Genomic DNA, 27,413 nt, shown 5'->3' with positions numbered 1-27,413 from the left:
ATGAGGAACCTTAACATGTACTAACATGACTTGGGACACCAGTAAAGCTTTTGAAAGACTCGAGTCCATCACTGATCTTTGATTTGGTTCATGTTAATCAATCTTTTATTATCTGTTTAGAGTGTTGTGGATTATTTACTTTTAATCCTTTTTCTCTAGATCATGGTGTTTTATATTTATTCCACTCAACATTATCGTAACCGCATTGTAACTAAATGAAACATGAGCATATTTATGAAATGTCTTACCATTCTATGCTATGTTTATTCATGCTTATTGAAGTACTCGAGTATTCATGAAAGAGAAACCATAAAAAACAAGAAATGATTGTAACAGGATGCTGTTACGAAGTCTCCCAAACGAAGCTCCCATAATTCGTCATTCCCAGAGTCGCCTGACATCACAAAGTCCAGTAAAAATTGATTTGGTCCTGTATAGTTATATGCATTAGTGATGCCTGGGGACTGACCATGTATATCATTCAAACCTTCTTGACATGACGAATAGGACTATATATGATTTAGGGGTGGGGATCTCGACCATTTACAAGATAATAGATCATTGGGGGTGGGGGGACCCTATATATATTTTTCGAATCTTTGTGACATGACAAAGAGGAATATATATGGTTTAGGGGTGGGGATCTCAACCATTTACAAGATATTAGAACATTCTCAAATGGCAGGGGGTGGAGGTGATCCCTGGGGACTGACCCTATATATCATTCAAATCTTCTTGACATGACGAATAGGAATACATATGGTTTAGGGGTGGGAATCTGGACCATTTACAAGATATTAGATCATCGGGGCGGGGGGACTCCTGGGGACTGACCTTATATATCATTGGATTCTTTGTGACATGACGAACAGGAATATATGTGGTTTAGGGGAGGGATCTCAACCATTTCCAAGATATTAGAACTTTCTCAAATGGCAGAGGGTGGGGGTGACCCCTGGGGACTAATCCTTTATTTCATTTGATGGACTGTATCATGACAAACAAGAATATATATGGTTTAGGGTTGGGGATCTTGACCACTTAAAAGATATAAGAACTTTGTCAAATTGCAGGGAGTGGGGTAGACCCCCGGGGACTAACCCTTTATTTCATTTGATGTGCTTTATCATAACAAACTAGAATATATATGGTTTAGGGGTGGGGATCTTGACCATTTACAAGATATTAGAACTTTCTCAAATGACAGGGGGTCGGGATGACCCCTGGGGACTAACCCTGTATATCATTCAAACCATTTTCGCATGACAAACCAGAATATATATGGTTTAGGTGTAGGGATCTTGACCACTTACAAGATATTAGAACTTTCTTAAATGGCAGGGGGTGGGGGTGACCCTGGGGACTAACCCTGTTTTTCATTTGATGTTCTTTATCATGACAAACCACAATATATATGGTTTAGGGGTGGGGATCTTGACCACTTAGTAGATATTAAAACTTTCTCAAATGGCAGGATGTCGGGATGACCCCTGGGGACTAACCCTGTATATCATTCAAACCATCTTCGCATGATAAACCAGAATATATATGGTTTAGGGGTGGGGATCTTTACCACTTACAAGATATTAGAACTTTCTAAAATGGCAGGGGGTGGGGGTGACCCCTGGGGACTAACCCTGTATTTCATTTGATGTGCTTTATGACAAACCACAATAATATATGGTTTAGGGGTGGGGATCTTGACCCCTTAGAAGATATTTAATTTTTCTCAAATGGCAGGGGGTGGGGATAACCCCTGAGGACTAACCTTTTGTTTCATTTAATGTGCTTGATCATTTAGAACATTTTTAATTAAAAATATTGGGTCTTTCACAAACGGTTTTCAATCTATAATCATTTGAAAAATTTTAAAGTAAAATCCCATAGGGTTCTATAGTAAAACCCTCCTTTCTTTTTGCCCCTCAAAGTACCCCTTTACAAACCTCATTGCACAAACAAAACCCTGATTGCACCACTAGACATGTTAGTCTAACATATTGTAGAACCATAAGTTAATCTGACAAGCGGTTTTGGAGAACGGGTGCGGACAAGTTCATTTAAAAAAGTGGCGGAAGAGGAAGAGGGAAGAGGGAAGAAAAATAATAATAAGAAGAAGAACTGAGCAAAAACAAAGTCTTCTTAAACTTCGTTTCAGACATCAGAAGTCAATATAATAAAATAACAGAAAAGTGTCATTACCATACACAATGATGCATAACTCTAAACAATAGTCTTGTCAAGGTTGGTGTTTTTTAAACTTTGAATTCTTATTATCAAACAAGGTACAAAAACTAAAGAAAAAACATAGATATAATCACCATGCAGGTCAAATGGTAATTATTGGTTATTGGACATAGGGCATAAACTTCTATCAACTATAGAGATACTTCGAGCACAACTTCCAAAACAATACTCTTCAACCCTACATAAAACAAGAGTGCACACGCTGAAATGTCTCGCCTACAACGCTGACCATTGATTTTATATTGATGGTCCTAAATATAGAGTTTTATTAAAAGTATCACATCAACATTTATGATCTAAGAACATGAGGTCAAGGTCAGATAAACAAAGCCTACAATACACTATTAATGTAATCCTTCAATCCACCGAATATAAATGACCTATTACTTAAGATATAAAAGAAACAGACCAAACCATGGAACTTTAATATTGACCAATGAACCAAGAAAATGAGATCAGTGTCAAATGAACCCTGCCAGACAAACATGTATGCAGACATGTAGGCCGTACACTTACCTATCTTTTTCTCATCAACAATCACACCACATCTTCTTTTTTGTATGTATACCTAAAATCATTCCATGGATCAAATTTAGTTGACCTATTGCTTATAGTATCTAAGAAAAAAAAAATATTCAGCAAAACTGAACATTGACCAACGAACGATGAAATGGGACTAAGGTCAGACGGTTCCTGCCAGACAAAACATACAATTATTCCATAAACCAAATATAGTTGACATTTTGCTTAACATTTAAGAAAAACAGACGGCCGGCAAAACACAAACTTAGCATTGAGCAATGAACCATGAAAATGAGGCCATGGCCAAATAAACCTGTCTGACTGACACGAACATCGTAAAATATTTCTATACACCAAATACAGTTGACCTATTGCATATAGTATTAGAAAAAAACAGATCAAAACACAAAAACTGAACATTGAGAATTGCACCATGAAAATGAGGTCATGGTCAGATGACACCTTACAGTTGGTAAGATACACCTTACAATCAGTACATACACACCCGAGGCCAGGGGGTTCGGGGGTCACAGTAATGTTAAAGTTCAGTTCGCGAGTCCCAGTAACATATGGGATTCAATAACTTTTATGGGTTGATCAACATTAATTACCCCATTTCAGTTTTCTAAGATAAGGCGTATGTTAATGTTTGTCAAAACTTTATCACTATTACAATTCGATCAAATGTTGTACTGAAAATGCATGAAAGTTTTGCAAATGGACATAAAGCAAACAATCAACAAACAGATTAATTCTTTCACGATTCACAGAGAAAAAAACGGAACCATTTAGAATGAGATTTTACATGTAAAGTTTCAATCAGTTTAAGTTTGATTTATGCTTGAATTCTTTCAATAGTTCATAATTTCAGTTCAGTACTTTTAAAAAAATAATTACAAACGTTTTCAAGGTGCATTGCAAGCACTTTATATCAATCAAAACAATACAACAACAAAATACAGGAGAATGATGAGATTAAAACACAAAGATTTCACCAAATAAATGTTTACACATTCTGTAGCACTTCCCCGAAAATATATATGAAAAGCAAAGATTTATATATGTAATGGGAATATGACAGGTTTTTTATCGATTGTACCATTGTAATGTACATACACATAACTGGATTTATAAATGAACAGAGTAACTGATTGAAATAAAATTGTCAAATCAAACACACCTTCAACATGCTTGTGAATTAGCTTATAATTATCACTAAATTTTAAATTCAGATTTAAAACTTATTTTTAAACTGACTTGTAAAACTAGTTTTACAATGTTAATATTCTGTCACTAGTTCTGATTGGTTCTCTGTTTAACTACTGACTCCACCCAAAGGCTGTTGTACATTACCTAATAATCTTTTCATGGTAGAGCTAGCATGGAAGCTAACCAAAGAATCTACCTGTAGCTTCATACTCGTTGGAATCTGCTGTAAAACTTATTAGAACTTGTTTATGGGAAATTTTCAACACATGTCTATAATCATATTGGGGATGGGGTTTATATTTATTTTTATTAAGTATTTTCATCAACTATTTATGGACATTAAGCAACCAACAATCAATCAATCATCAACTATTTGATCAACCTGAAGTAAACATACAAAAAATGCCATGAATATTAAAAGGGATGCATATCATCTGTTTTTAATTTAACCTAAGTGTTCAGAATGCATGAATTTGATGAATAAAAATCATTTTATTTCATTTTAAGCTTAATATAAAGTGGTGTAATTCCTGACTGGGTTTTCCTCAACGTTAAATTTGGAGATGAAGCACCTAACAATTTTGGCCATTATGGACCTCATTTTGTCTTTGTCGCTTTCATCAGCTGAGGCAGAGAGAGGATTCTCACACCTAAAACTGATAAAAACAAATATAAGGAGTAAAATGGGACATGACTTACTGAACCACTCTCTTGTGATCAAACTTGAATCTCCAGATGTAAAACACTTTGATCCCCATAAATTTGGTGACTATGTTGAACTAATCTATCCCATCGAACTAGAGATAAAGGATACTACAGAAACAGTTAAGTCTGCCTCATATCTTGACTTACATATAGAAATTGACAATGAGGGTCGGTTGAAAACAAAACTTTACGACAAAAGAGATGATTTCAGCTTCCCAATTGTGAACTTTCCATTTCTATGTAGCAACATTCCAGCAGCGCCTGCATACGGAGTATATATCTCCCAATTGATACAATATTCCCAGGCTTGTATTTCCTATCATGATTTCCTTCATAGAGGATTGCTGCTCACAAGGAAGCTTTTAAATGAAGAGTTCCAAATGGTGAAGTTGAAATCATCCCTTCGTAAATTTTACGGACGCCATCACTATTTGGTTGACCGTTATGGAATAACCGTTTCACAGATGATATCGGATATGTTCCTTATGTCGTAACTACAATACCCTTCCCTTTTCACGAATGTGACCCACCGAATTAGACTATTTACCGGATTTGTAATAACATAAGCAACACGACGGGTGCCACAAGTGGAGCAGGATCTGCTTACCCTTCCGGAGCACCCCCAGTTTTTGGTGGGGTTCGTGTTGCTTAGTCGTTAGTTTTGTATGTTGTGTCATCTGTACTATTATTTGTTTGTATGTCTTTTTATTTTTGGCAATGGCGTTGTCAGTTTGTTTTCGATCTATGAGTTTGACTGTCCCTCTGGTATCTTTCGTCCCTCTTCTATTATGCACTGGAACACTTCTGGAAGCAAAGCTAGAGGCCTCTGTCTAAACCATTAGGTATTAGGGAAATAAAAAAAAAACCTACTAGTAATGTTGAGATGGACATCTCAGAAGTGGATGATGAAACAGAAGTTGAATTGGAACAAGATATTCATGATGAAAACTCATCTAATGTGGATGAACCAACTGATGATGAAACTGATGAATCAGAAAATGAACTCTCTGTTTTCAATGACCTTCTGGAATATGAATATGAATGTGAATTTTGAATGTTTTAATGTTTAAATAAAATTACATGTCTGCAACTCTAGTTTTTGGTACAATTTGAATATGACAGGGAACAACAGGGACCCAATGATTAAATGCCATTATGGTAAACAAATAATTTACAATTGAGGATTAATGACCAGACCAAGAAAAAAAAACTAAATGGTGAAATTTCATATTTTTTTTAGAAATTTCAAAACTTTTCTATATAAAATCATGACTTTCAAATACACAATTTTGCTGCCAGGAGAGTGCCAGAATGCAGGATTTAGCACCATTTACCCCAAGAGCTTCTAGGGGCCTTAAGCGGCCCACAAACCCCTCGCCGTAAGGCACCACGCTTATGCGAGGTGGCAAGCGCCCTGACGTGCACCTGTGGCCCCTACTCCTTAATAAGTGGACTAATTCAAAAAAAATTTTGGTAGCCTACTTGGCTACTGCTCTATTTTCTTAGCTTCAAACCCTGCCGGTTTAACTACAAGTATCACCTAGTTGTAACATTTTAAAAGATGCATGACAATGAAGTCTAGGTAAAAAAAACCTTGTCAGACATACTTGCACACAATAAAATTATTCCATTCTCAAATTATAATTGACATTTTCTTATAGTATCAAAGAAACAGACCAAACCGTGAAAACTTAACATTGACCAATGAAGGTCAAAGTCATATGAGACATGCCAGACATGTACACCTTACTATCATTACATACACCATTTAAAGTTGACTCATTGCTTATAGAATTTAAAAACAGACCAAAACACAAAAACTTAACATTGACCAATGAAACATGAAAATGAGGACAAGGTAAAATGTACCCTTCCAGACTGACATAGATATAGGAAGATGTGGTATGAGTGCCAATGAGACAACTCTCCATCCAAGTTACAAATTATAAAAGTAAACCATTATAGGTCAAGGTGACATGTTCACCATACAATCACTTCATACACCACATATACTTTACTTTTTTTTATATTATCTGAGGAACGTACCTTAACAAGTAACTTTCACCTTGATCACTTATGGATGAAATGTGATCGAGTACCTTGTCTGACGAACATGTAGACCTTGCAAGGAACCCATATAACAAATGAAGTTATACAATATACATATACATATACAGACATAAACACAAAGAATTAGTAAAAATCTTCATTAAAGGGCAACAACTCCCATAAGGATTCAAATGATGATTTCCACCAGGTTGACAGATTTGTAGAAATCTCCTCTTGCTAATAAAGTTTCTATCTATCCAACTATTAAACATTTCAAGATACAAGGTATACCTTAAAATCAAAGTGCTTGCTAGCACTCTCTACAAAGTCATTGAATTCAGATATGACTAATTTTTGTCTGATTTGTCTGATTTTTTCTGAACTCTATCTGAATAAATTCTGGAAATGTATATTCTGAACTGTCTGAATGTGATCTTAGTCACACATATAGGATTTGACTAGGACCTCAAGAGTTCATTTTAATATGTACAAGACCGAAACTCAACAATTTGTATGGTCTCTACAATACATGGAAAATTCTTATGACTACTACTTTTAATGGAATTTAAGAATTTAATAAAATTCCCATGTTGTTTTTTTTTGTATTTAAAGTGATAAAACAGTACATATATAAAAATAAATATAAGCTGTACAAATGTAAATTTACTGGTTGTACATCTTGAACAGTGAACTAAATCCTAATCACATTTATTTTTTAAATGTTCACTTCAAACCTTATCAATAATGCTTTCCCATTTTTTAACTTGCTTAATTTAAGGAATTTAATAAACTTATTATCTTAACTCGGTTAATTACATATAATCTAAACTCTCATTATAATCATTGTCAATTTTCAAATCCTGAGTATTACCTATTCTAAAATCATATCTGCATGAGACAAATTTAGAAAGTTAAGGAAAATTTAGAATTAAAATAAAACGTTTGGACAACAGTAAAACAGTATTAATTCTTTTCAGAATGTTAGACAAAATTCAGAAAAAATGGCCATTTAGAATCTGGTAACTTTGTAGTCATGGTAGTGGCTGAAGGATTAAGATTGCTCTCATTTTGAACTGTGAACCAACAGTGAAATATTGTATTGTATATATGCAATAGAAGGTATATCTTGAATTAAAGATATTGGTTCAACTATAATTAAGAACAAATGCAGATAACTCCAGTTTAAATATGTCCTTTAAAAAGGCTATTTGTATGACAGAATGATTTACTTACGCTATTTTCATTAAGATAGTTTTCTTGACAAGTATGGTAATATATATACACAAAATTTTGTTACTTGAACTCGGTTTTGACTGCATGAATGCTATTTTTAACATAGAAGTTGGTAAAAATCGTCATTTTCACGTAAATAACTCCTATAAAGAGTAGTTTGACAACTTTTGACAAAATGGACACAGTATTTGATTGCACTGTCAGATTTTCTCTATCACATAAAGTTTTCAGATAATAGACACATCTTGCATTTTACGCATATGTCTATTTTAGCCATGTGGGCCATGTTGGTAGGCAGGCTTGATCATCAGACTAATATCTTTAACTAGATATTTTAGAGACTTAAGTTCCAATTGGCCCAGTAGTTTCAGAAGGGAAGATACAAGTAAAAGTTAACGGACAACAATGGCAGATGACATCAACAGACAAAGAGAGGCACTAGGTAATAACAATAACTTACACTGGCTCTTTTGGTAATTTGAGCTAAAACAGGGATCCTATCAGTCAGGTTTTGCACAAATGAAACAGGTTGCATGTACAGTGCAAAACTTAACCCCGCCACATTCTTTATGTGCCTGTCCCAAGTCCGGAACCTGTAGTTCTGTGGTTGTCGTTGGTTCATGGCTGTCATATTTGTTTATCGTAAATTGTTTTGTTATAAATTAGGCCGTTATTTTTCTGAATTGAATTGTTTCATATTTTTCATGTTGGGCCTTTTATAGCTGACCATACGGTATGGGTTTTTTCTCATTGTTGAAGTCCGTACGGTTGCCTATAATTGCTTACATCCACTTCATTTAAACTTTGGTGGATAGTTGTCTCATTGCCAAACATACCACATCTCCTTATTTTTATAAAGTACTTTAAGCAATATTATGCTAGCCATAAAACCAGGAGCAACCCACCATTTTTTCTAAGAATGTCCTGTATCAAGTCAGGAATATGGCAGTTGTTATCTACAGTCTGTTTCTATGTATGTTGGCGTTTGTTTTTATTGTAGTTCAGTGTTTCTGTTGTTCCGTTGTTTTCCTCTTATATTATTATATATAGTTGATGTGTTTCCCTCAGTTTTAGTTTGTTACCCGGATTTGTTTTTGCTTAATTAAATTATGACTTTTGAACAGCGGTATACTACTGTTGCCTTTATAAATCATATTTCATTTTGCTTTTTCTTTGTTGATATAGTTCTTTTAAAGTGATTAATATTATAACTCAATGTTGACTGCTTTACCCCAAATTTTGACATTTTTACCTATTATGTCTGTTTGGTTTGTTCACACATTGTTGTCAATATAATGGAATTTGATGCGACTGTCATACAAGTGAGAAGTTTAGCTAGCTATAAAACCATGTTTAATCCATCATTTTCAACATAAGGAAATGCCTGTACCAAGTCAATATAATGACAATTGTTTTCCATTTGTTTGATGTGTTTGAGCTTTTGATTTTGCCTTTTGTTAAGGGACTTCCGTTTTGAATTTTTCTTGAAGTTCGGTATTTGTGTTATTTTTACTTTTTTCATTGATATTAATTAAAGAGAATTTCTAAAGCAAATCAACCTTGTCTGTTGGAGGATGATAAATTAAGTTTTCTCAAAAAAATTAAATCAGCAGTTTTTAATTAAACTATCAAAATAAGTATATTCGTAGGGTAACTTACCTTGAGTAAAGAAATAAGCTCTAGTTCCATCTCCTCTAACATAAAAATTCTCTGATAAACATCTGCCTGTTCACGAATAAATCAATATATTTTTTTTTTCATGATATCACATCAACATTAAAGAAATGAATTACTGTGATATCACATCAACATTAAAACAAGAGGCTGTCAGAGTGACAGCAAACTGGATTGTCCTGCATGAAAACAATATTTGCAAATCTGGACCCCCAAACAGGATCAAGTAAAAAAGAAGAAGTTTAGATTCAGCATTTCAAAGAACCCCATATATTCAATTTTTGTTGAATTCAAACATTTTAATTTAGGACCCCCGATTAGGACCAACTTGAAAACTTAGCTCAAAATCAAAAATCTAAATACATGTTTATTAATAAACAATATAAGTTTTAGTTCTTAAGGTGGCTGAGGTGTCTTCCTCCATCTTGGATTTTGAAAAGCAGATAACAATCGGTCAAGATCTTTACTGAAATGTGCAAATTTTGAGAGTAGTATGTAATTCATTTGTAAGACTTTTCGTGTTGATATAGAAAATTATGTGTTTTATCATATTTTACGGCTGTATTTTACAAAAAGTAGAATTTTTTTTTTTCTTCATTTTTTTTCAATTCTGCAACATAAGGGGAGATAACTCAGATAAAATAACTTTTATAATAGAATGTGTTATGAATTTATCTTTTCTATGATGTAGCAAGAAAACGAGTTCTTTGACCCCACTTTTTCTTTTTCTTAACTGAAAGCATATTATAAGAGCTATCTTCTCATATTTTATCTTAAAATTCTATGGTTTAGTTTTCTTTTTGTCACAAAACAATGAGTTTTCCAGGCATAATCTATACAAAATATGACAATTTTGCACAACCTGTAGCTCGAAAAAAAACCCGGTTACCCATACTTTTTATTATATTTTTGTTAAAAGCATGACATAAACTACTTTTTGACAAATTTATTAAAAAATTCTATGGATTTTAATTTAGACACCCCCCCATCTACCTTAAAGGGGTTTGCTCCATAAAATATATTTATATATATATATACCTTTCAGAAAATTAGTTTATACAGAATAACAAACAAACCTACCACAAAACATTTACCAAAAAACAAAAGAATTTTTTTTTTTTCACCAAAAATATCATTTATCCTTAATACTATAATAATAATTAATATTAATCTATAAAACTTATCTGTAATTACTTTCAAAATATATAATAATGAGCAGTAAATTTCAAACTATATTTATACTGTCCTACATCATCAACACTTAGGAAACACAAAATTTTCAAATAAATATGTCACTCCAATTATAATTTTGTCAGTTGATAATTACCACATATTTTTTATCTTGATAAAAGGTGCAAACTATTGCATGAATAAAACAGATACAATCTATCTATCCATTTACTTATTAATTACACCATTTCTGTTCAAAGGGAAATAACTCAAAATAAATAAATCATATAATAAGTATCACTTTTGCTATAACTCAACATCGAGAACAGTTAAAATCGTGATAATTGAACTTGACCTTCATTTAGTCACAGGAAACAACATAACTTAATTTGAAAAGATTTCAATAAAGTGTTTACATGTTAATGAACGGACACTATGTGGCAGCCGAAAGCCGGCCCGCCAGCCGTACATCTCCAAATCAATAACCGATTTTTTCCTTTGAATATCGGGTTTAAAATGAATGACTGTGATATCACATCAACATTTACTGTATTGTTATCCTGCTATCACATCAACATTAAAGAAATGAATAACAGTGATATCACATCAACATTAAAGGAATAAATTACCCTGATTTTATCCCCATATATGTTTCTATATATATCATGAACATTTCAACAATAAAAGTAGCATTATCGAGGAGTATTAAGTATTATATCTTAAAATGTGGGAAATAATATATCCTGTAATCCCATCCAATCTTATACTGTTATAATATCAAATACCTTGTTTAAACCTTAACTGAGCCATATCATATCTTCCATAATCCCTGAGGAGAATAGTCCCTCCTGGTTTTAAATATCTGGTCAATCTGTTCACCACATATTGCATTCTATAAAAAAAAATCCTTCAAATGCTTCTTTACATCAAGTTAGAGGACAACTATTTAACTACAATGTAGTAAAAGTGAAATTATGTTTTTGTGCTGTACTTCTGTCACGTAGTGTTGTCATTTGAGCGATATTTTTTAACATTGTCATAAAAGCGGGAGGTTTGGCTAGCCATAAAATTAGGTTCAACCCACCATTTTTCTTTAAATGTCCTGTACCAAGTCAGGAATATGGCAGTTGTTATCAAATAATTCGTTTCTATGTATGTTGGCATGTGTTTTTGTTGCACTTCAGTGTTCCTATTGTTCCTTTGTTTTCCTCTTATAGTTGATGTGTTTCTCTCGGTTTTAGTTTGTAACCAGGATTTGTTTTCTCTCAATCAATTTATGACTTTTGAACACCGGTATACTACTGCTGCCTTTATTATGATATCTGCAATATACAACTGACTGGAATATCGTTTTATAGATGAAATTTTTGATTAATATGAATACAATTCACTCTGGATGTAAATTTCTGTCTCAAGATCATAAATAATACATTTTCAAGCAGATAGGCCATACAAAATTCACTTTCATATTCATTTTCATCCACAAGTATGTAACTTTAAGTGACGCACTACTACCTTGTAGCACAAATGAAAGCTTCATTCCTCACAACAATTTTCGGCAAAGTACTTCTGCTTTTTCTGTCATAATGCAATTTCTTGTTAGTTCCTTGCATTACTTGCTATCATGGCAGCTTATTTATGCAAACAAAGATTGGAAGATGAGTCAAATCTCTTTCTTGATGTACAAGGGTCATCTGGGCAATATTCATTGATTTGCTACTAAAATTTAGTGCTCACATAATGAAATAACACAGTCATGTGACAACTTGTACAAATTGAAAGGATGTAACAAACATTTGGGGGTCGAAGGAACTAAAAGTTTCATTTGGGATACAGGGTGGTGCACTAAGACGCCGATTTCTTTTCCATTATACAGATGTCTATTTTTTATTAAAAATGTGTTGTTAGGTTACTGATCTATGGACATCTTTGACATAAGATAAATACAAACATTCAACCTAAGAAAATTAAATATTGATCAATGAACCATGAAAATGAGGTCAAAATCAGATGAGCAATGCCAGACAACATGTACACCATGCAAAAATTCCATGCACCAAATTTAGTTGACCTATTGCTTTCAGTATCTGAAAAACAAAAATAACCACGAAAACTTAACTTTGACCAATGAACCATGAAAATGAGGTCAAGGTCAGATGAATTCTGCAAGACGGAAATACACCTGTTAAAATGTAGACCTTGCAAGGAACCATATACCAAATATAAATATTCTATTTCTTATAATATGTAAGAATTTCACAAGATAAAAAAAACAAGTGAATCTGTGAGCTACTGCTCACTAGTGATACCCCCGCCCCATTAAAAGTATAAGGTAAACAGGAAGTTGTTGAGTGATGAATCTGAAAATGCATCACACGGTATAGCTGACTCATATAAACCCTGAAACCAAATTTCAGAAATCCTTGTAATGTAGTTTCTGAGAAAGATGGGACAAAAAATATTCACGGGACGGACAGAGGGACTGATGGATGGATGGATGGACAGACAGACAGACAGACAGAGGTAAAACAGAGGTAAAACAGTATACCCCCACTTTTTTAAAGCGGGGGTATAAAAACTTTTCGAGCATTCCCTTCACCTTGAAAATGAGGTCAAGGACAATGGACATATGACGGACAGAAATTTCATAGCACAAGGCATCTGCATAAAAGGTATTAAGCATCCAGGTCATCTACCTTCTATAATATAAAGCTTTAAAGAAATAGTTTAGGCTGTCGACGCCGCGGGATGTAATCTATAAGTCTCACAGCCTGCAACAAAATTTCGTTGCAGGCAAGACAAAAATGAGGTTAGTTCAGAGGAAGGTGATGTCTGCTACTTCAACTTTAATGGGGAAATAAACATTGAATTCACCTGCATGTTTACTGATAGTGCAACACACTATTTTAATTCATAACATCTGCTCAAAGAGGAGGAGAGAGAGAAGATTGATAGTTAGGGTTTCAACACTCTTGGCTATATCATGACATTTTATTTGTGCAGGAGGCAGAGTATATGGAGAGAATCACCAACCTTCTGACAGAACAAAACTGGCAGTTCTAGTTAATTAAAACTGGAATCGAACACACTGCCCATGAGCAGCGTTTGAATTCACAACATCAGTGTAGACAGATTAGCAATCGCTCTGCCACGAGGTGGAGAGAGTAGCTATTTGTATGTGTGAGAAATGCAAAAGTATTGTACTTACTTTTCTGGTGAAATGGAAGACAAAACAAATATTATAGTGACAATATCCAAAGAATTATCAGAAATTGGAGTAGCTGACATCTCATCTGATATATCACATACAAATGCATTACAGCGGTCTTGGTTGTAGTCTGGGTGACCCTAGAAAATATTGAAATAAAACATTGTGACATAACAAGGGTGTGGGAAACAAGAACATAAAGTACTGCTGAGATTTATAATGAAAAGGTCTGGGTAAAAGGACATTAATTACTGCTGATATTTATATTGAAAAGGTCTGGGTAAAAGGACATTAATTACTGCTGATATTTATAATGAAAAGTTCTGGGTAAGAAGGACATTAATTACTGCTGATATTTATAATGAAAAGTTCTGGGTAACAAGGACATTAATTACTGCTGATATTTATAATGAAAAGTTCTGGGTAAAAGGACATTAATTACTGCTGATATTTATAATGAAAAGTTCTGGGTAAGAAGGACATTAATTACTGCTGATATTTATAATGAAAAGTTCTGGGTAAGAAGGACATTAATTACTGCTGATATTTATAATGAAAAGTTCCTAGAAACAAGGACATTAATTCCTGCTTAGATTTATAATAAAAAATTCTTGGTAACAAGGACATTAATTATTGCTGAGATTTATAATGATAAGTTCTGGGAAGCGAGGACATTAATTACTGCGGAGATTTATAATGAAAAGTTCTGGGTAAGAAGGACATTAATTACTGCCAAGATTTATAATGATAAGTTCTGGAAAACATGGACATTAATTTCTGCTGAGATTTATTATAGAAAGTTCTGGTTAACAAGGACATTAATTACTGCCGAGATTTAAAATGAAAAGTTCTGGTCAACAAGGACATTAATTACTGCTGATATTTATAATGAAATGGGAAACAAGAACATTAAGTACAGCTGAGATTTATAATGAACAGTTCTGGGTAAGAAGGACATTAATTACTGCTGAGATTTATAATGAAAAGTTCTGGGTAACAAGGACATTAATTACTATTGAGATTTATAATGAAAAGTTCTGGGAAACAAGGACATTAATTACTGCTGTCTCAGATTAATCACGAAAAGTTCTAGGTAACAAGGACATTAATTACTGAAGGTTGCACTTTGTAAATACAGCTGTTTCACAAACCACGACTCTTTTGGGGAGATATATAATATTCATAGATATTTTGTTTTGTTTACGTACTGGTTCCCGGATAAGATATCTATGTTGCATCTCATAGAAATATAACTTGGGAATGTTACCAGTATAAATACACATGGATATCGGCAAAATTGAATTCTGAGGAAAACCAAAGTGAAGGGAGGAGTAGTACAGAATTTTAGTACAAGTTTAAACTCTTAGACGTTGGGGCTTATACATGTTGAAAAGATGCCACACATCCCTATGTTTTGACCTTTGAAAAAAATTGTAGTGCATATTAACTTTCATTCTAGGATATATTTTTTTACGAAACTTCATATTAAAAGTGGCACAGTTTTAGCCGTAAAAGGAGTTCCAATTGGAAATTGAATTGTCTATATTTACAAAAGTGTAACCTGAAGACATTCATCAAAAAAGTTCTGGGTATCAAGGACATTACTTACAACTAACAGTTATTAAGAACAATTCTGGGTAACAAAGAAATTAATTACTAATGACATTTATCAAGAAAGTTCTGGGTAACAAGAACATTAAGGACCGAAGACATTTATCAAGAAAAGTTCTGGGTGACAAGGACATTAAATACTGAAGACATGTATTAACATAAGTTCTGGGTAACAAAGACATTAATTACTAATGACATTTATCAAGAAAAGTTCTGGGTTTTTTCAAGCCCGTGACTACAGAAATGGCTTTTGTTAATCTGTATTATATAAGTATTCGATATAAATGCAAGTAGTTTGATTAAATTATTGTTCATGTGTGCAAAAATTAAAGCCATGATTAGTCACATTTTTACATTTTTCCTCAATTTTAAAGGGTACGGACATTCTTTGCTTTATCATTAGATTTTTTAAGAGAAAATAATTCATCTCAAGAGGTAAAAGTGTAAAATACATTAAAACATTCATATATGCCAAAAGATTGGAGTTAACAAAAGCATTTGGATGTTAGATGGATATTTATGGCATTCAATTCTAAATCAGAAAAATCTAAAATTATCTGTTTTTTTAATTTCTTTGAGAACAAAATTAACTTTAAACGATCTAGGAGTCTTAAAATAATGCACTTAATGATAAATCTATTTCTTCCCTCCACATGGGAAAGCCAATAGTTTTGGACATAACATACATATTTTGTTTTAAAAGGATAAATGACAAAATTTAAGAAAATCTGAAAAGTCCCCAACCTTTGGCTACACAAATGATATTCATGTAGCCAAATGGTTTCCAAATATATATGTTGTACATAGTTACTACTAATTTTTGCTAGATTATACTTCAATTGAATTATTTAAATTGTTCATTTGTAAATATTCACAGTTCTAGTTGAAAATTTTTTAGGATGTAGGGTTAATATTTTTCAACATATGCAGTATAAGAGATGTGAGGGATACCAAAGTGACATTAAAACTCATAAGTCGAAAATAAACTGACAACGCCATGGCTAAAAAAGAGAAAGACAAACAGACAAATAACAGTACACAAAACAACATAGAAAACCAAAGACTGAGCAACAAGAACCCAACCAAAAACTTAGGGTGATCTCAGGTACTCTGGAAGGGTGAGCAGATCCTACCACATATGGCACCCCTCGTTTAGCTCATGTAAGTACAAATATTTATCCTAATCCTATTAAAACTACCAATGCCTAGTGTTTCCACAAAAAATTAAACATTCTTGTTTCAATTGAGATCAACCGAACTGTTTTAGCAAAAGCAGATAGGTCATAACAGGCAAAAGAAGGAAAAATCTTACTAAATCTGGAAATTTGAAAATATATTTACAATTTCCTCATATTCTGACTACAAATCGTGCTTAAAACCTAAAAATGCCACCAAAAATTTCAACTACCTCCATAATTATTAGAATACATCAAATAATCAATGTTTATATTTTTTTTGGTGTTTGTTAACAATCGAAAGGACCTTTTTTGGCATTTTTGCCTATTTTGCATGGGGTAGGGGTATGTATTTCAATTGTGAGAATAATCCTGATAATATTTAGAAAGCTAATACCATAAGCTTTTATTTGATCCCATATATGAATATGCACTGAATTCTAGCATCTAGTAGACCTCATTAAGTGCATGGTAGTGTATTCCAAGTACCTTATGTTGGTCATCCATCTTTAATTTGGAGGCCATAAAGGATTTTTTTTCATGGCTTCATATCATATCCAACAAGAGTGCACACGCTGAAATGTCTGGCCTTCTTTACTAACCATTGATTTTATGTTGATAGTCCTAAATATAAAGCTTTACTACAAGTAACACATAAACTTAACATGATCCAAGAAAATGAGGTCAAGGTCAGATAAACCAAACGAGAAATACATGTACACATTACTATCATTCAATAAACCAAACATAGTTGACCTATTGCTTATAGTTTAATAAACAGTCTTAACCAAGAAAATTAACATTGACCAATGAACCATGAAAATGAGGTCAAGGTCAGATGAACCATGCCAGACAGACATGTACACCTTACAATCAATGTATGCATTAAATATAGTTGACCTATTGATTATAGTATCTAAGAAACAAACTTAACCATGAAAACTTAACATTGACCAATGAACCATGAAAATGAGGTCAAGGTCAGATGATACCTGCCAGACAGACATATACACCTTACAATCCTTCCATACAACAAATATAGTTGATCTATTGCTTATAGTTGAAGAAAAACAGACCAAAACACAAAAAACTTAACACTGAGAAATGAACCGTGAAAATAAGGTCAAGGTCAAATAAAACCTGCGAGACTGACATGTACATCATAAAATATTTCCATGCACCAAATATAGTTGACCTATTGCATATAGTATTAGAAAAAAAGACCAAAACTCAAAAACTTAACTTTGACCTCTGAACCATGAAAATGAGGTCAAGGTCAGATGACACCTACCAGTTGGACATGTACACCTTACAATCCTTCCATACACCAAATATACTAGACCTATTGCTTATAGTATCTGATATGGACTTGACCACCAAAACGTAACCTTGTTCACTGATCCATGAAATGAGGTCGAGGTCAAATGAAAATTGTCTGACGGGCATGAGAACCTTGCAAGGTACGCACATACTAAATATAGTTATCCTATTACTCATAATAATAAAGAAATTAGCATTACAAAAAATGTTGACTTTTTTTCAAGTAGTCACTGAACCATGAAAATGAGGTCAAGGACAATGGACATATGACAGACGGAAACCTCGTAACATAAGGCATCTATATACAAAGTATGAAGCATCCAGGTCTTCTAGCTTCTAAAATATTAAGCTTATAAGAACTTAGCTAACACCGTTGCAGCCGCCGCCGTCCCCGCCGGATCACTATCCCTATGTTGAGCTTTTTGCGACAAAAGTTGCAGGCTAGACAAAAATGTTCATTAGCATCACTGTGCAAAGTTTTTACCCTAAAGTGATAAATTTTTCCAATATCTGCTGGACTATTAAGATCAAAGTCATTTGAAAAATTTGTGATAACTGTTAATAAATATTGATGGTACTAACTTCTGTAATATATGTTTTAGTATAACTATGCCTACAAAGTAGTATTGATAACTTCTAATAAAATTACAATCAACATAAATGCTGTATTCTGCATAATCACTGACTCATTTAGGGTAATATATTGATTTGAATATTAATATTTTTCATTTAAGAAACAATATATTTCGATTTGAAATCTTAATAATAATGTTTCGAAATGGTTTTTAAAATATTCGAATAAATATCTCCTATAATGAAAAGGAAGAGAAGTTTACATATATATATATGTAGGACTCTAAAGTGCGATGGTACTCTAAAGTGCGATGGTGTTAGACGCTAAAGTACGATGGTTGTTTGTTTGTTTTAGTGCAAATAGATGACACGCTAAAGTGCGATGGTATGACACGCTAAAGTGCGATTGTATAAGACACGCTAAAGTGCGATGGTATAACACGCCAAAGTGCGATGGTCCGGCAAGCTAAAATGCGATCGTATTTGACAAGCTAAAGTGTGATGGTATAACACGCTGAAATGCGATGGTATTGCATGAAACAGTACGATGGTATATGACACGATAAAGTGCGTTGGTATAACACACCATTAATCCGATGGTGAAACGGGAATGGGGTTAATGCAATGGTTTTTGTTTTTTATGTGTTTATAATAGTTTTTCTTTTATTGTATTATTTATGAATCATGCCGTCTTTTGAATTGTTTTACACTAGTTATTGTGTTGTCCTATATAGCCTTATTTAATGCTCCACGTTGAAGGTCATAATGTAATTAGGTGCATACACCAACGAAATTTGGTCTTAAGTGTATAGTTGTTTCGTTGACAAGTACACCGCATTTGTTTTTGTTTTTTGTTTTGTATATAAATCAGACCGTTTCAATTGTCGTCTAATACCCTTTGGGCGTTAACTTATAGATTAATATCTGCGGGGTTAGCCATACGGTAACCTATAGTTAATTAGAATTAATGACATTTAGCCTTGGAAAGAGGTTGTCTCATAGGCAATCATAGTATGATACTAATCTCTGGTCGTTTCGTTACTGTCTTGATGACCAGTATTCGTCTCTTTCACAGACTTGTCTCATTGGCAATCATATTATGATAATACATCTCTAGTTTTTAAGTTGCTGTCTTATTGGCGAATATGAATCTCTTTAACAAACATACTTTTACTTTTACTTTTACAAATTGTGACTTGGATGGAGAGTTGTCTCATTAGCACTCATGCCACATCTTCTGATATCTGTATAATAAAACCTATTGTAAAAAACATTTTATAAAATAATTCAATTACAAAGTAAAAAGTAGACTTTATTTGACCCAACTAAATGACATGGAATTCATAAAATAATTGTCTAAATCAAATTTGGACGAATTAGATATTTAGAAACTTGATGAATTTTGTCATTTTCAAGCTCTTTTAAGGTATATACCTTCCCCTTACTGTCATCATTTTCAATGTTTATAACAAGTCCTTTCTTCCAATATCCTGAAAGAAAAACGTTTGTTCCCGCTGATAGAGCTGAATTTGGTTTAAAGTCAATAATTTCATTAACTGCAGGATGAAAGGTTTGCATTTCTGTAATTTTGGATACTTTTTTGGGGAACAACTCCTCCGGATACATGCTACTGTCCCATTCTTCACGATTCTGAAAAGCGTAAAAATAAAGTTACAATAAAACATAACATTAAATCAAAGCATGAAAATAACAAATGTAACAAATTGAAACAATCATTAAACAAATTGTTCAAGTGATTATGAATTAAACAAAGTCCCTAATTAAAATATAAAAATTTCGCTATTAATGCAAATATTATGTTTTTTTTGCTTAAAAGTGTCATGATACTTTGATTTAGCATTCAATAGTACGTAACCAACAAATAATAGATTACACTCTATTTGTTCACCTTGATTATTATTTATATTTTGTCACAATAAATAAGTTTCTTACTTCAGACATATAGATTTCGGTTTCCAAGTGACGGCGTTTAAAGCCTGGCATACCAGAATCAGTATGTTGTATGAATCTCCTTGCATACAGGTCTTTATAATATGGGCTAACTTCTGACTGAAAGCAAATAAGAAATGGTTTAATAATATTCTATAATTTTTAAGCGTACATAACATTTTGTACACAAACTACGCCGTTGGTGTTTTCCTTTGGTTTGTTTTACATTGGTTTTAAGAGACATTTTATAGCTGACAATGTTGTATAGGTTTTGCTCATTTCTAAAGGCCGTACTATGACCAATAGCTCTAAACTTCTATATCATTTGGTCTTTGTGGTGAGTTGTCTCATTGGATATCAAACTACATCTTCTCATTTTTGTATTCTAACTTTTTAAAACAAAATTAATTATTAAGTAAGTATAGATGCTTATTTACAACGCTAAGTACGCATGAATAAATAGTTATTTACATTTGTATGAAGTGTTTGAATAATTACTCGTAATACCTTAACACACACCATGCAGTAAAATAGAAATAAATTTCGTTTAAAAATACCATTGAAATTGATTATGTTTAGGCTGTATTTTTAAGAGCTACTTTTTTAAAAGTTATAAAATTTACGTACTTGATGTAAACTTGTATTGCGCATCATTTGTGAATTTGTGATATCTTGCAGTGGCTGAGACATTTGGAGCTGCTGTTGTGACGGTATCATTTCATTCGATCTGTTAGAAGTCTGTACGGTATTATTTACCTAAAACGACAGAAATATTTGTATTTTTAAATAGGGTATTAATTTAAAAAGTATAATAAGATTTACAAAATTTTGTGACCAATTGAACTTTTTTTCAGAATTAAAAATTCAAATGTAATCCAATTACCCAATCTAAACGTTTAATAGTGATCAAAACATCTTAGCAATACTTACCTCGACATTTTCAACGCCATTTTCGGGCTGCATATAATGCACATTGCTAGTTATAGTTTCATTTCCTGTTATTACCTGAAATGTAAAGAAAACAAATAATCATTCACAAACAAGTACTATGTACATAAATTCCAAGTACTTTATCTTCCATTACAATTTTTTAACCTTATTACAATTAAATTATAATTGTAAAAAATGACTTAATTTGAAAACAATTAAAATAAACAGTTATGTAACATACCGATTCACTTTCATTGATCATGTTGGTAATTCTTGTGTTCCACAACGACTCAACAAATTCCTGATAATCATTTTCTGCATCCATTCTGATAATTTCTTGAGCTTTTTTATGCACACTTTCACTGTTAATCTATAATTATGCAATTAAAATGTTTTATAAATCAAGTATTGTAACAAGAAGGAATTTTAACTTATTTTAAACATACAAATTTATGTTATGCAATGTTTTAATTTGTTGTTTAATAGAAATATTTATATCATTAATGCGCTTTTTAATAGAACAAGGTTTTCGCACTCACCTCAGAATTTGTACTTAATGCACCAATTGTTGCAGAATCAGTGGTTAATTTATTATCTATCATCTCAGACTGCTGGTCTTCATTATTTTTCTACAAAGACATTTTTCATGTGAAATCTTTATAATACACTGGTACAATATAAGATAACAAGTAATAGATATATTTAAAATCTTACCTACGACTTGTGTGCAATTGACAACCCACTTTAGTGAAATATTTTGTTTTACAAGTTCCATTATTTTTAATTTATTTTATAGAAACAAGCAACTATTTTAATACCTGATTAACAACCCCGGGTTCTGCATCAGTAATTCCATTAATTTTCTCGGATTTTAAGTTTTCATTTAATGTCAAGTTATTGTTGTCGTCATCATCTTCCTCTACATCCACGTGAGCCATCTCTAGAAATTCTTTTTCCTCTTTAGTTAGATTACACTTTGCAACCTAAACATAAACAGTACAATACAAAAATTTATTCAAGTATAAATAAACAAAAGGTTGAGTGTTATTGTCCAGTATATGCATGTAATATTTGTCACTGTACATTCAACATGCAAAAATCATTTTTCACTGTGTTAACTTGAAGGAATTACCAGAAATAATAAAACTATTTACTTATATTTTATAATAAACACAAACTTTAAACTTGGTGTAATGTTTTATTCTTAAATATAACCATTGGATTCGTGTATAAAATTGTGTTTATAAGATGATCTTTTAAACTGTACTTTTCAGTGTGGGGTTTTATCATTATCAAACATCGTATTGCAACCTCTTTTTTTTTTTTTTTTATATATATGTGATTTGTGTTTAAATTGAATATTGTCCTATTTGCAATGATACCTCATTTTCTTATTTATAATTAAAAAAGTTTATATAATTTACCTGTACTTCTAATGCCATCGAAAAGTTTGGTCTCTTGAAAAATCTCTGATGGGGTGTCATTGGTCTAGTAGATTTGTTCACTCTGTTGTTATATTTGTAATAAAACTCTCCAAGTAAACTCGGCCAATCTCTTGTGTCAACAAATTGGGCTCTAAAGTATGCAACAACTGTCCTATTAAATCTTTCCACGCGTCCTGAAATTATGGTGTAAAAAAGTGTTATAACATTGTTTTAAATTCTATATTTAATTAATATAGCATTTTGAAGATAACAGTTTAGTTTAGTAATTTATAGGTATACCGTTTGTCTACATTAAAGGTATAAAAAAATTACAAAATAACGTTTTAGCGTCCCCATTTAAATATTCATAAAAAAGTTAAAAAAAAAAAGCCTGTTAAAGATGTAAACCTGGACATAATGTAAAGGCAATATATCTTTCTATTGCTTTTTTTATTGTAATGAATAGGTGATACTAAATTATTATTTAATATTATAGTACAATTCAGTTTTTTTTAACTAACCTTGTGATTGAGGATGGTACGGACGACCATTAATTTTTCTTGTTTTAAACTCATCTATCACTGCACAAAGATCTGCATTGTTAAATTCTTTCCCGTTATCCGTCTGGAGAATCCGAGGTGGACCAAATATATAGATAAATTTTAGGAGCAATTCGGAAACTTCCTTTGCTGTCTTCTGCTTAAGATGTCCACCAAAGGCAAAGCGGCTGTAGCAGTCAACAATATTACATATGTAATTATATCCTTTACATGGAGGCATCTTCTTTAAATCCATTTGCCACCTACTATTGGAATAGGTAGCTGGTATTGGTTTTCTAGTTATTTGTGTCTTTGGTAAATCAACCGCTGCAAGGCATTGCGAACATTTTACATGTTGCTTAAACAGTAATCTAGTATTTTCACGAACTACGGGAAAATATGATTTCCTTAATGTTTCATAAATAGCGTCACTTTTGCGGTGATTAATTTTATGATTGTTGTTAATTTCCACTATCATTTCTTCTTTAGATAAGACTCTTCTATGATTGTCTCCTACCTTTGTACTTCTGTGGTACAATGAACAAGAATGGTCATCATACAGAAAGTTGGCCAAATACTTTCTAACACTTGTATCTCCCATTCGTAAGTTTAGTTCCTCCTTTATTTTTTTAGCACCCCAGCTATTTTCATCAAATTTCTTTTTGCATATCAAATTTACCTCTTCCAATACCGACCAAAAATGTTCCGGATTAGGATCATTAGTTTCTCTTTTCTTTCTTTTTTTGTCAAGTATAAACCCTTCATCTGGACACAAATCCTGGTTTAACGGCACATCCATTTTTTGTTTGTACAAAAGGCTTATAACGTCATAATGATAGTATCGTTGCAAACGTCCATACTTTCGCGAACAAACGCACTTTCGCGGAAAAACGCACTTTAGCGTATTGAGCCATCGGACTTTAGCGTGTTCCAATTAATAGCACAGACCATCGCACTTTAGCGTATCAGACCATCGCACTTTAGCGTATGCCATCGCACTTTAACGTGGCCATCGCGTTTTAGCGTCCCCATCGCACTTTAGAGTCCTACATATATATCCTTATCTGACATATAGTTTGAGTATAGATGGTGTGTGGGTAAGGTTCACTATTTGAGAAAAAATTAAAACAACACCTTATAAATTTCATGCGTCATAAGCGCTTTTCTGGATTTACCTTCATCAGGAACACCCAAAGACGAATTTTTGAAAGCAAAGAATGTATAAGAGCTTAATTACCAAAAAGGACCTAAAAAATAGCCAGATCCATCTAACTTTGCCTGAGGGAGTTGAAACCTTAGTTTCTAATAAGTTCAAAATTTATCAACTGACAATTTTAGAAAGGTTTGAGAAATGTTCAACCATAAATGTCTATGGTTAAAAAATTGTTTTGAACTGATGGCTATCCATTGTTATATATTTCAGTCAACAAAGCTTTTACTAATGTTTATTTTCAGATTTGTCTTTTCATATTTTGGAAAGTCTTAGCAAAATTAATAGCATATTATAACTATGAAAATTTAAATTCATTATACATATTTAAAAAAAAAAATATTGTATTGCATTGGAAAGTATAGCTATTTAGTAAACTCGTAAACTTAGTATTACTAATGCACTATAAAAAAAACAGCAGTAAAATCTTAGGGGAGCAGACATGTAAACTGACAGTAGAATATTCAATGGAATTCCATTGGTATCCCAGAGAAGATTCTGGTAAAATCCCCAACAAAATTTCCCAATGAAAAACCAGTGGTAATCCCCTTGTTGGGTCAACTAATTTTCATTTGGATTTTACTGGTATAACATGCAAATAAAAAAAAAAAAATAGACCAGTTTGGCTTACCTTAACTATTTCTATTGCTGTAGGTGAAAAATCACAACAGTATATCTTTAAATTTGGATTCCTGAAATTAAAATAAACAGTCAGGGATATAACTCTATAGGGTTATTACAGAAAAATAAAATACATATGTTATTGTGGACTAAAAAGTAAAAGAACTGTGATAACATATGTATGTTACATGTTTCATAGGGACAATATACATCATTAGTTTAGTTAAAATGTATACAAGTTCTATTGATATTACTATTGTCTTTATGTATACTCAACTATAGAAAGATATAACAGTTCACAGTTTGCCAATTATGTTTACTACACCTATGTTATTACAGAAAAAATATGCCTGTAATAACTAAAGGGTGTTATCACAGCTTCTCTACATCACTCCAAAGCATTTGACCAGACATACATCATGCTTAATTACAATGTATTTTAATTTATTGTAAGAAATAATGACCAGAGCATCTAATGAGGTTCTGCGCAAGCTTCCCAGTAATTCCCAAGTGTCTCATATAATAAATTACATTCCTTTAATAACTAAGCCTTGTTATTACAGCTAAGTTGCACCCTTAAAAACCTCATCTCATTGATTTACCATGGTTAATCAAAAATGTATTAATTTAATTAAAACATTAGTTATCAAGGCTATGTATTTAGTTTCTGCGCAAAGTCTCAAGAGTTCCCTAGAGCCCACTATAGATTAAAATATTTTTGATTTATTTTACAAATAACAAACATATGTTATTACAGATTTAGAAAATTTAAGGAACAAAGAGTAGACAACTCATGAAAGTATCTGTAATAACACATGCAAGTTATTTTCTGTAATAACCCTATAGAGTTATATCCCTGACTGATAAAAGATTGTATATGAAGAAAAGGTGCATGCATGTGCATTCAATGACTTTTGGTAAAATATAAATACACCATCATATGAATTTTGCATAGAGTGAACCAAACAAATACTAATTAGTACTGTTTTAGTTAACAAATGTATATACACTTAGATATCATGCTTTATTTATCTTTTGTTCATTTTCTTATCAATCCCGATTGAATTTTATGTTGAAATCTTTAAGAAAAAAAGTTCACTACAGGAATATATCATAAACTTTAAATTATAAATAAACTTTGAAAATGAGGTCAAGGTCATATGAATCCTGGTAGACAGAATTGAACACCTAACAATCATACAATACACCAAATAAAATTGACTTATTGTATATAGTATCTGACCAAACCAGAAAAACCTAATGTTTAACCAATGAACCATAAATGAAGCAATGTCATGTCAAATGTAACAATTGGCAGAAAGATATGTAAACAGTACAATTGTTTGCATTCACCAAATAGATTTGACCTATTGCCTTTAATATCTTAGAAATAAACCTAACCACTAAAACAAAATGTTTGGTAATGAACCATGAAAATGAGGTCAGGGTCATTCTGTGTGATGGACATGTAGACCTCACTATCATATCATAAACCAAATATAGTTGACATATTCTTATATATAGTATTTTAGAAATACCGATCTTTGATCAAGAAAAGGAGGTCAAGTTAAGGATAACCCTGCTTGACAGACATGTATACCTTGCATTGATTCTATATACCAAATATAGTTTTTATATCTCTCATATATCAAGCGAGAAAACCACTTGATTTATTAGTTTTTAAGCAGTCACTGAACCATGAAAATGAGGTCAAGGACAATGGATTTATGCAGAGAGGAACATGTGCTTTTGATTTTAAGCCCACATAAAGATCAAATGATATTTGAAAATATAAATGCTTTTCGTTCAGCATGTTCTGAATCTTGAAAAAGTAGGACCAACTTTTCTTCATTTGTCCACCAATATAGGCATTTTGTAAAGAAATTCAAAGTATTCTAACTTCAAGTTCAGTTTCTGGAAACTTAATTAATTTTATATTTTGATTATGAATTAAAAAACAAAAGCTAGTAGAGACAAATTTCAACATTATGCAGATGTCTGTATTTTAAATGAAAACAATTTAGCTCTGAATTGTCCCTAGTCTAT

At 32.2% G+C, this 27,413-nt stretch overlaps 1 protein-coding gene across 4 annotated transcripts in view; it reads right to left on the bottom strand.

Annotated features, from left to right (window-relative positions):
- Positions 1-27,413, bottom strand: part of LOC127731265 (tRNA N(3)-methylcytidine methyltransferase METTL2-like) — a 107,536-nt gene that overhangs the window by 18,942 nt on the left and 61,181 nt on the right. For 3 of the 4 annotated variants that reach the window (XM_052240314.1, XM_052240312.1, XM_052240311.1), the window contains 4 exons: positions 25,378-25,438; positions 14,015-14,154; positions 11,592-11,698; positions 9,622-9,687 (listed from right to left, as the gene is read on the bottom strand). In XM_052240314.1, the coding sequence (XP_052096274.1) occupies positions 9,622-9,687; positions 11,592-11,698; positions 14,015-14,154; positions 25,378-25,438 (374 nt within the window). The remainder of the gene's footprint in view (positions 1-9,621; positions 9,688-11,591; positions 11,699-14,014; positions 14,155-25,377; positions 25,439-27,413) is intronic. The other variant, XM_052240313.1, reaches the window with a different exon arrangement.

The sequence above is a fragment of the Mytilus californianus genome, unplaced genomic scaffold, assembly GCF_021869535.1.
Source record: "Mytilus californianus isolate M0D057914Y unplaced genomic scaffold, xbMytCali1.0.p SCAF_2, whole genome shotgun sequence".
Classification (NCBI taxonomy): Eukaryota; Metazoa; Mollusca; class Bivalvia; order Mytilida; family Mytilidae; genus Mytilus; species Mytilus californianus.
The sequence above is the reverse complement of the archived record's forward strand: the minus strand, read 5'-3'. Positions and strand labels throughout refer to the sequence as shown.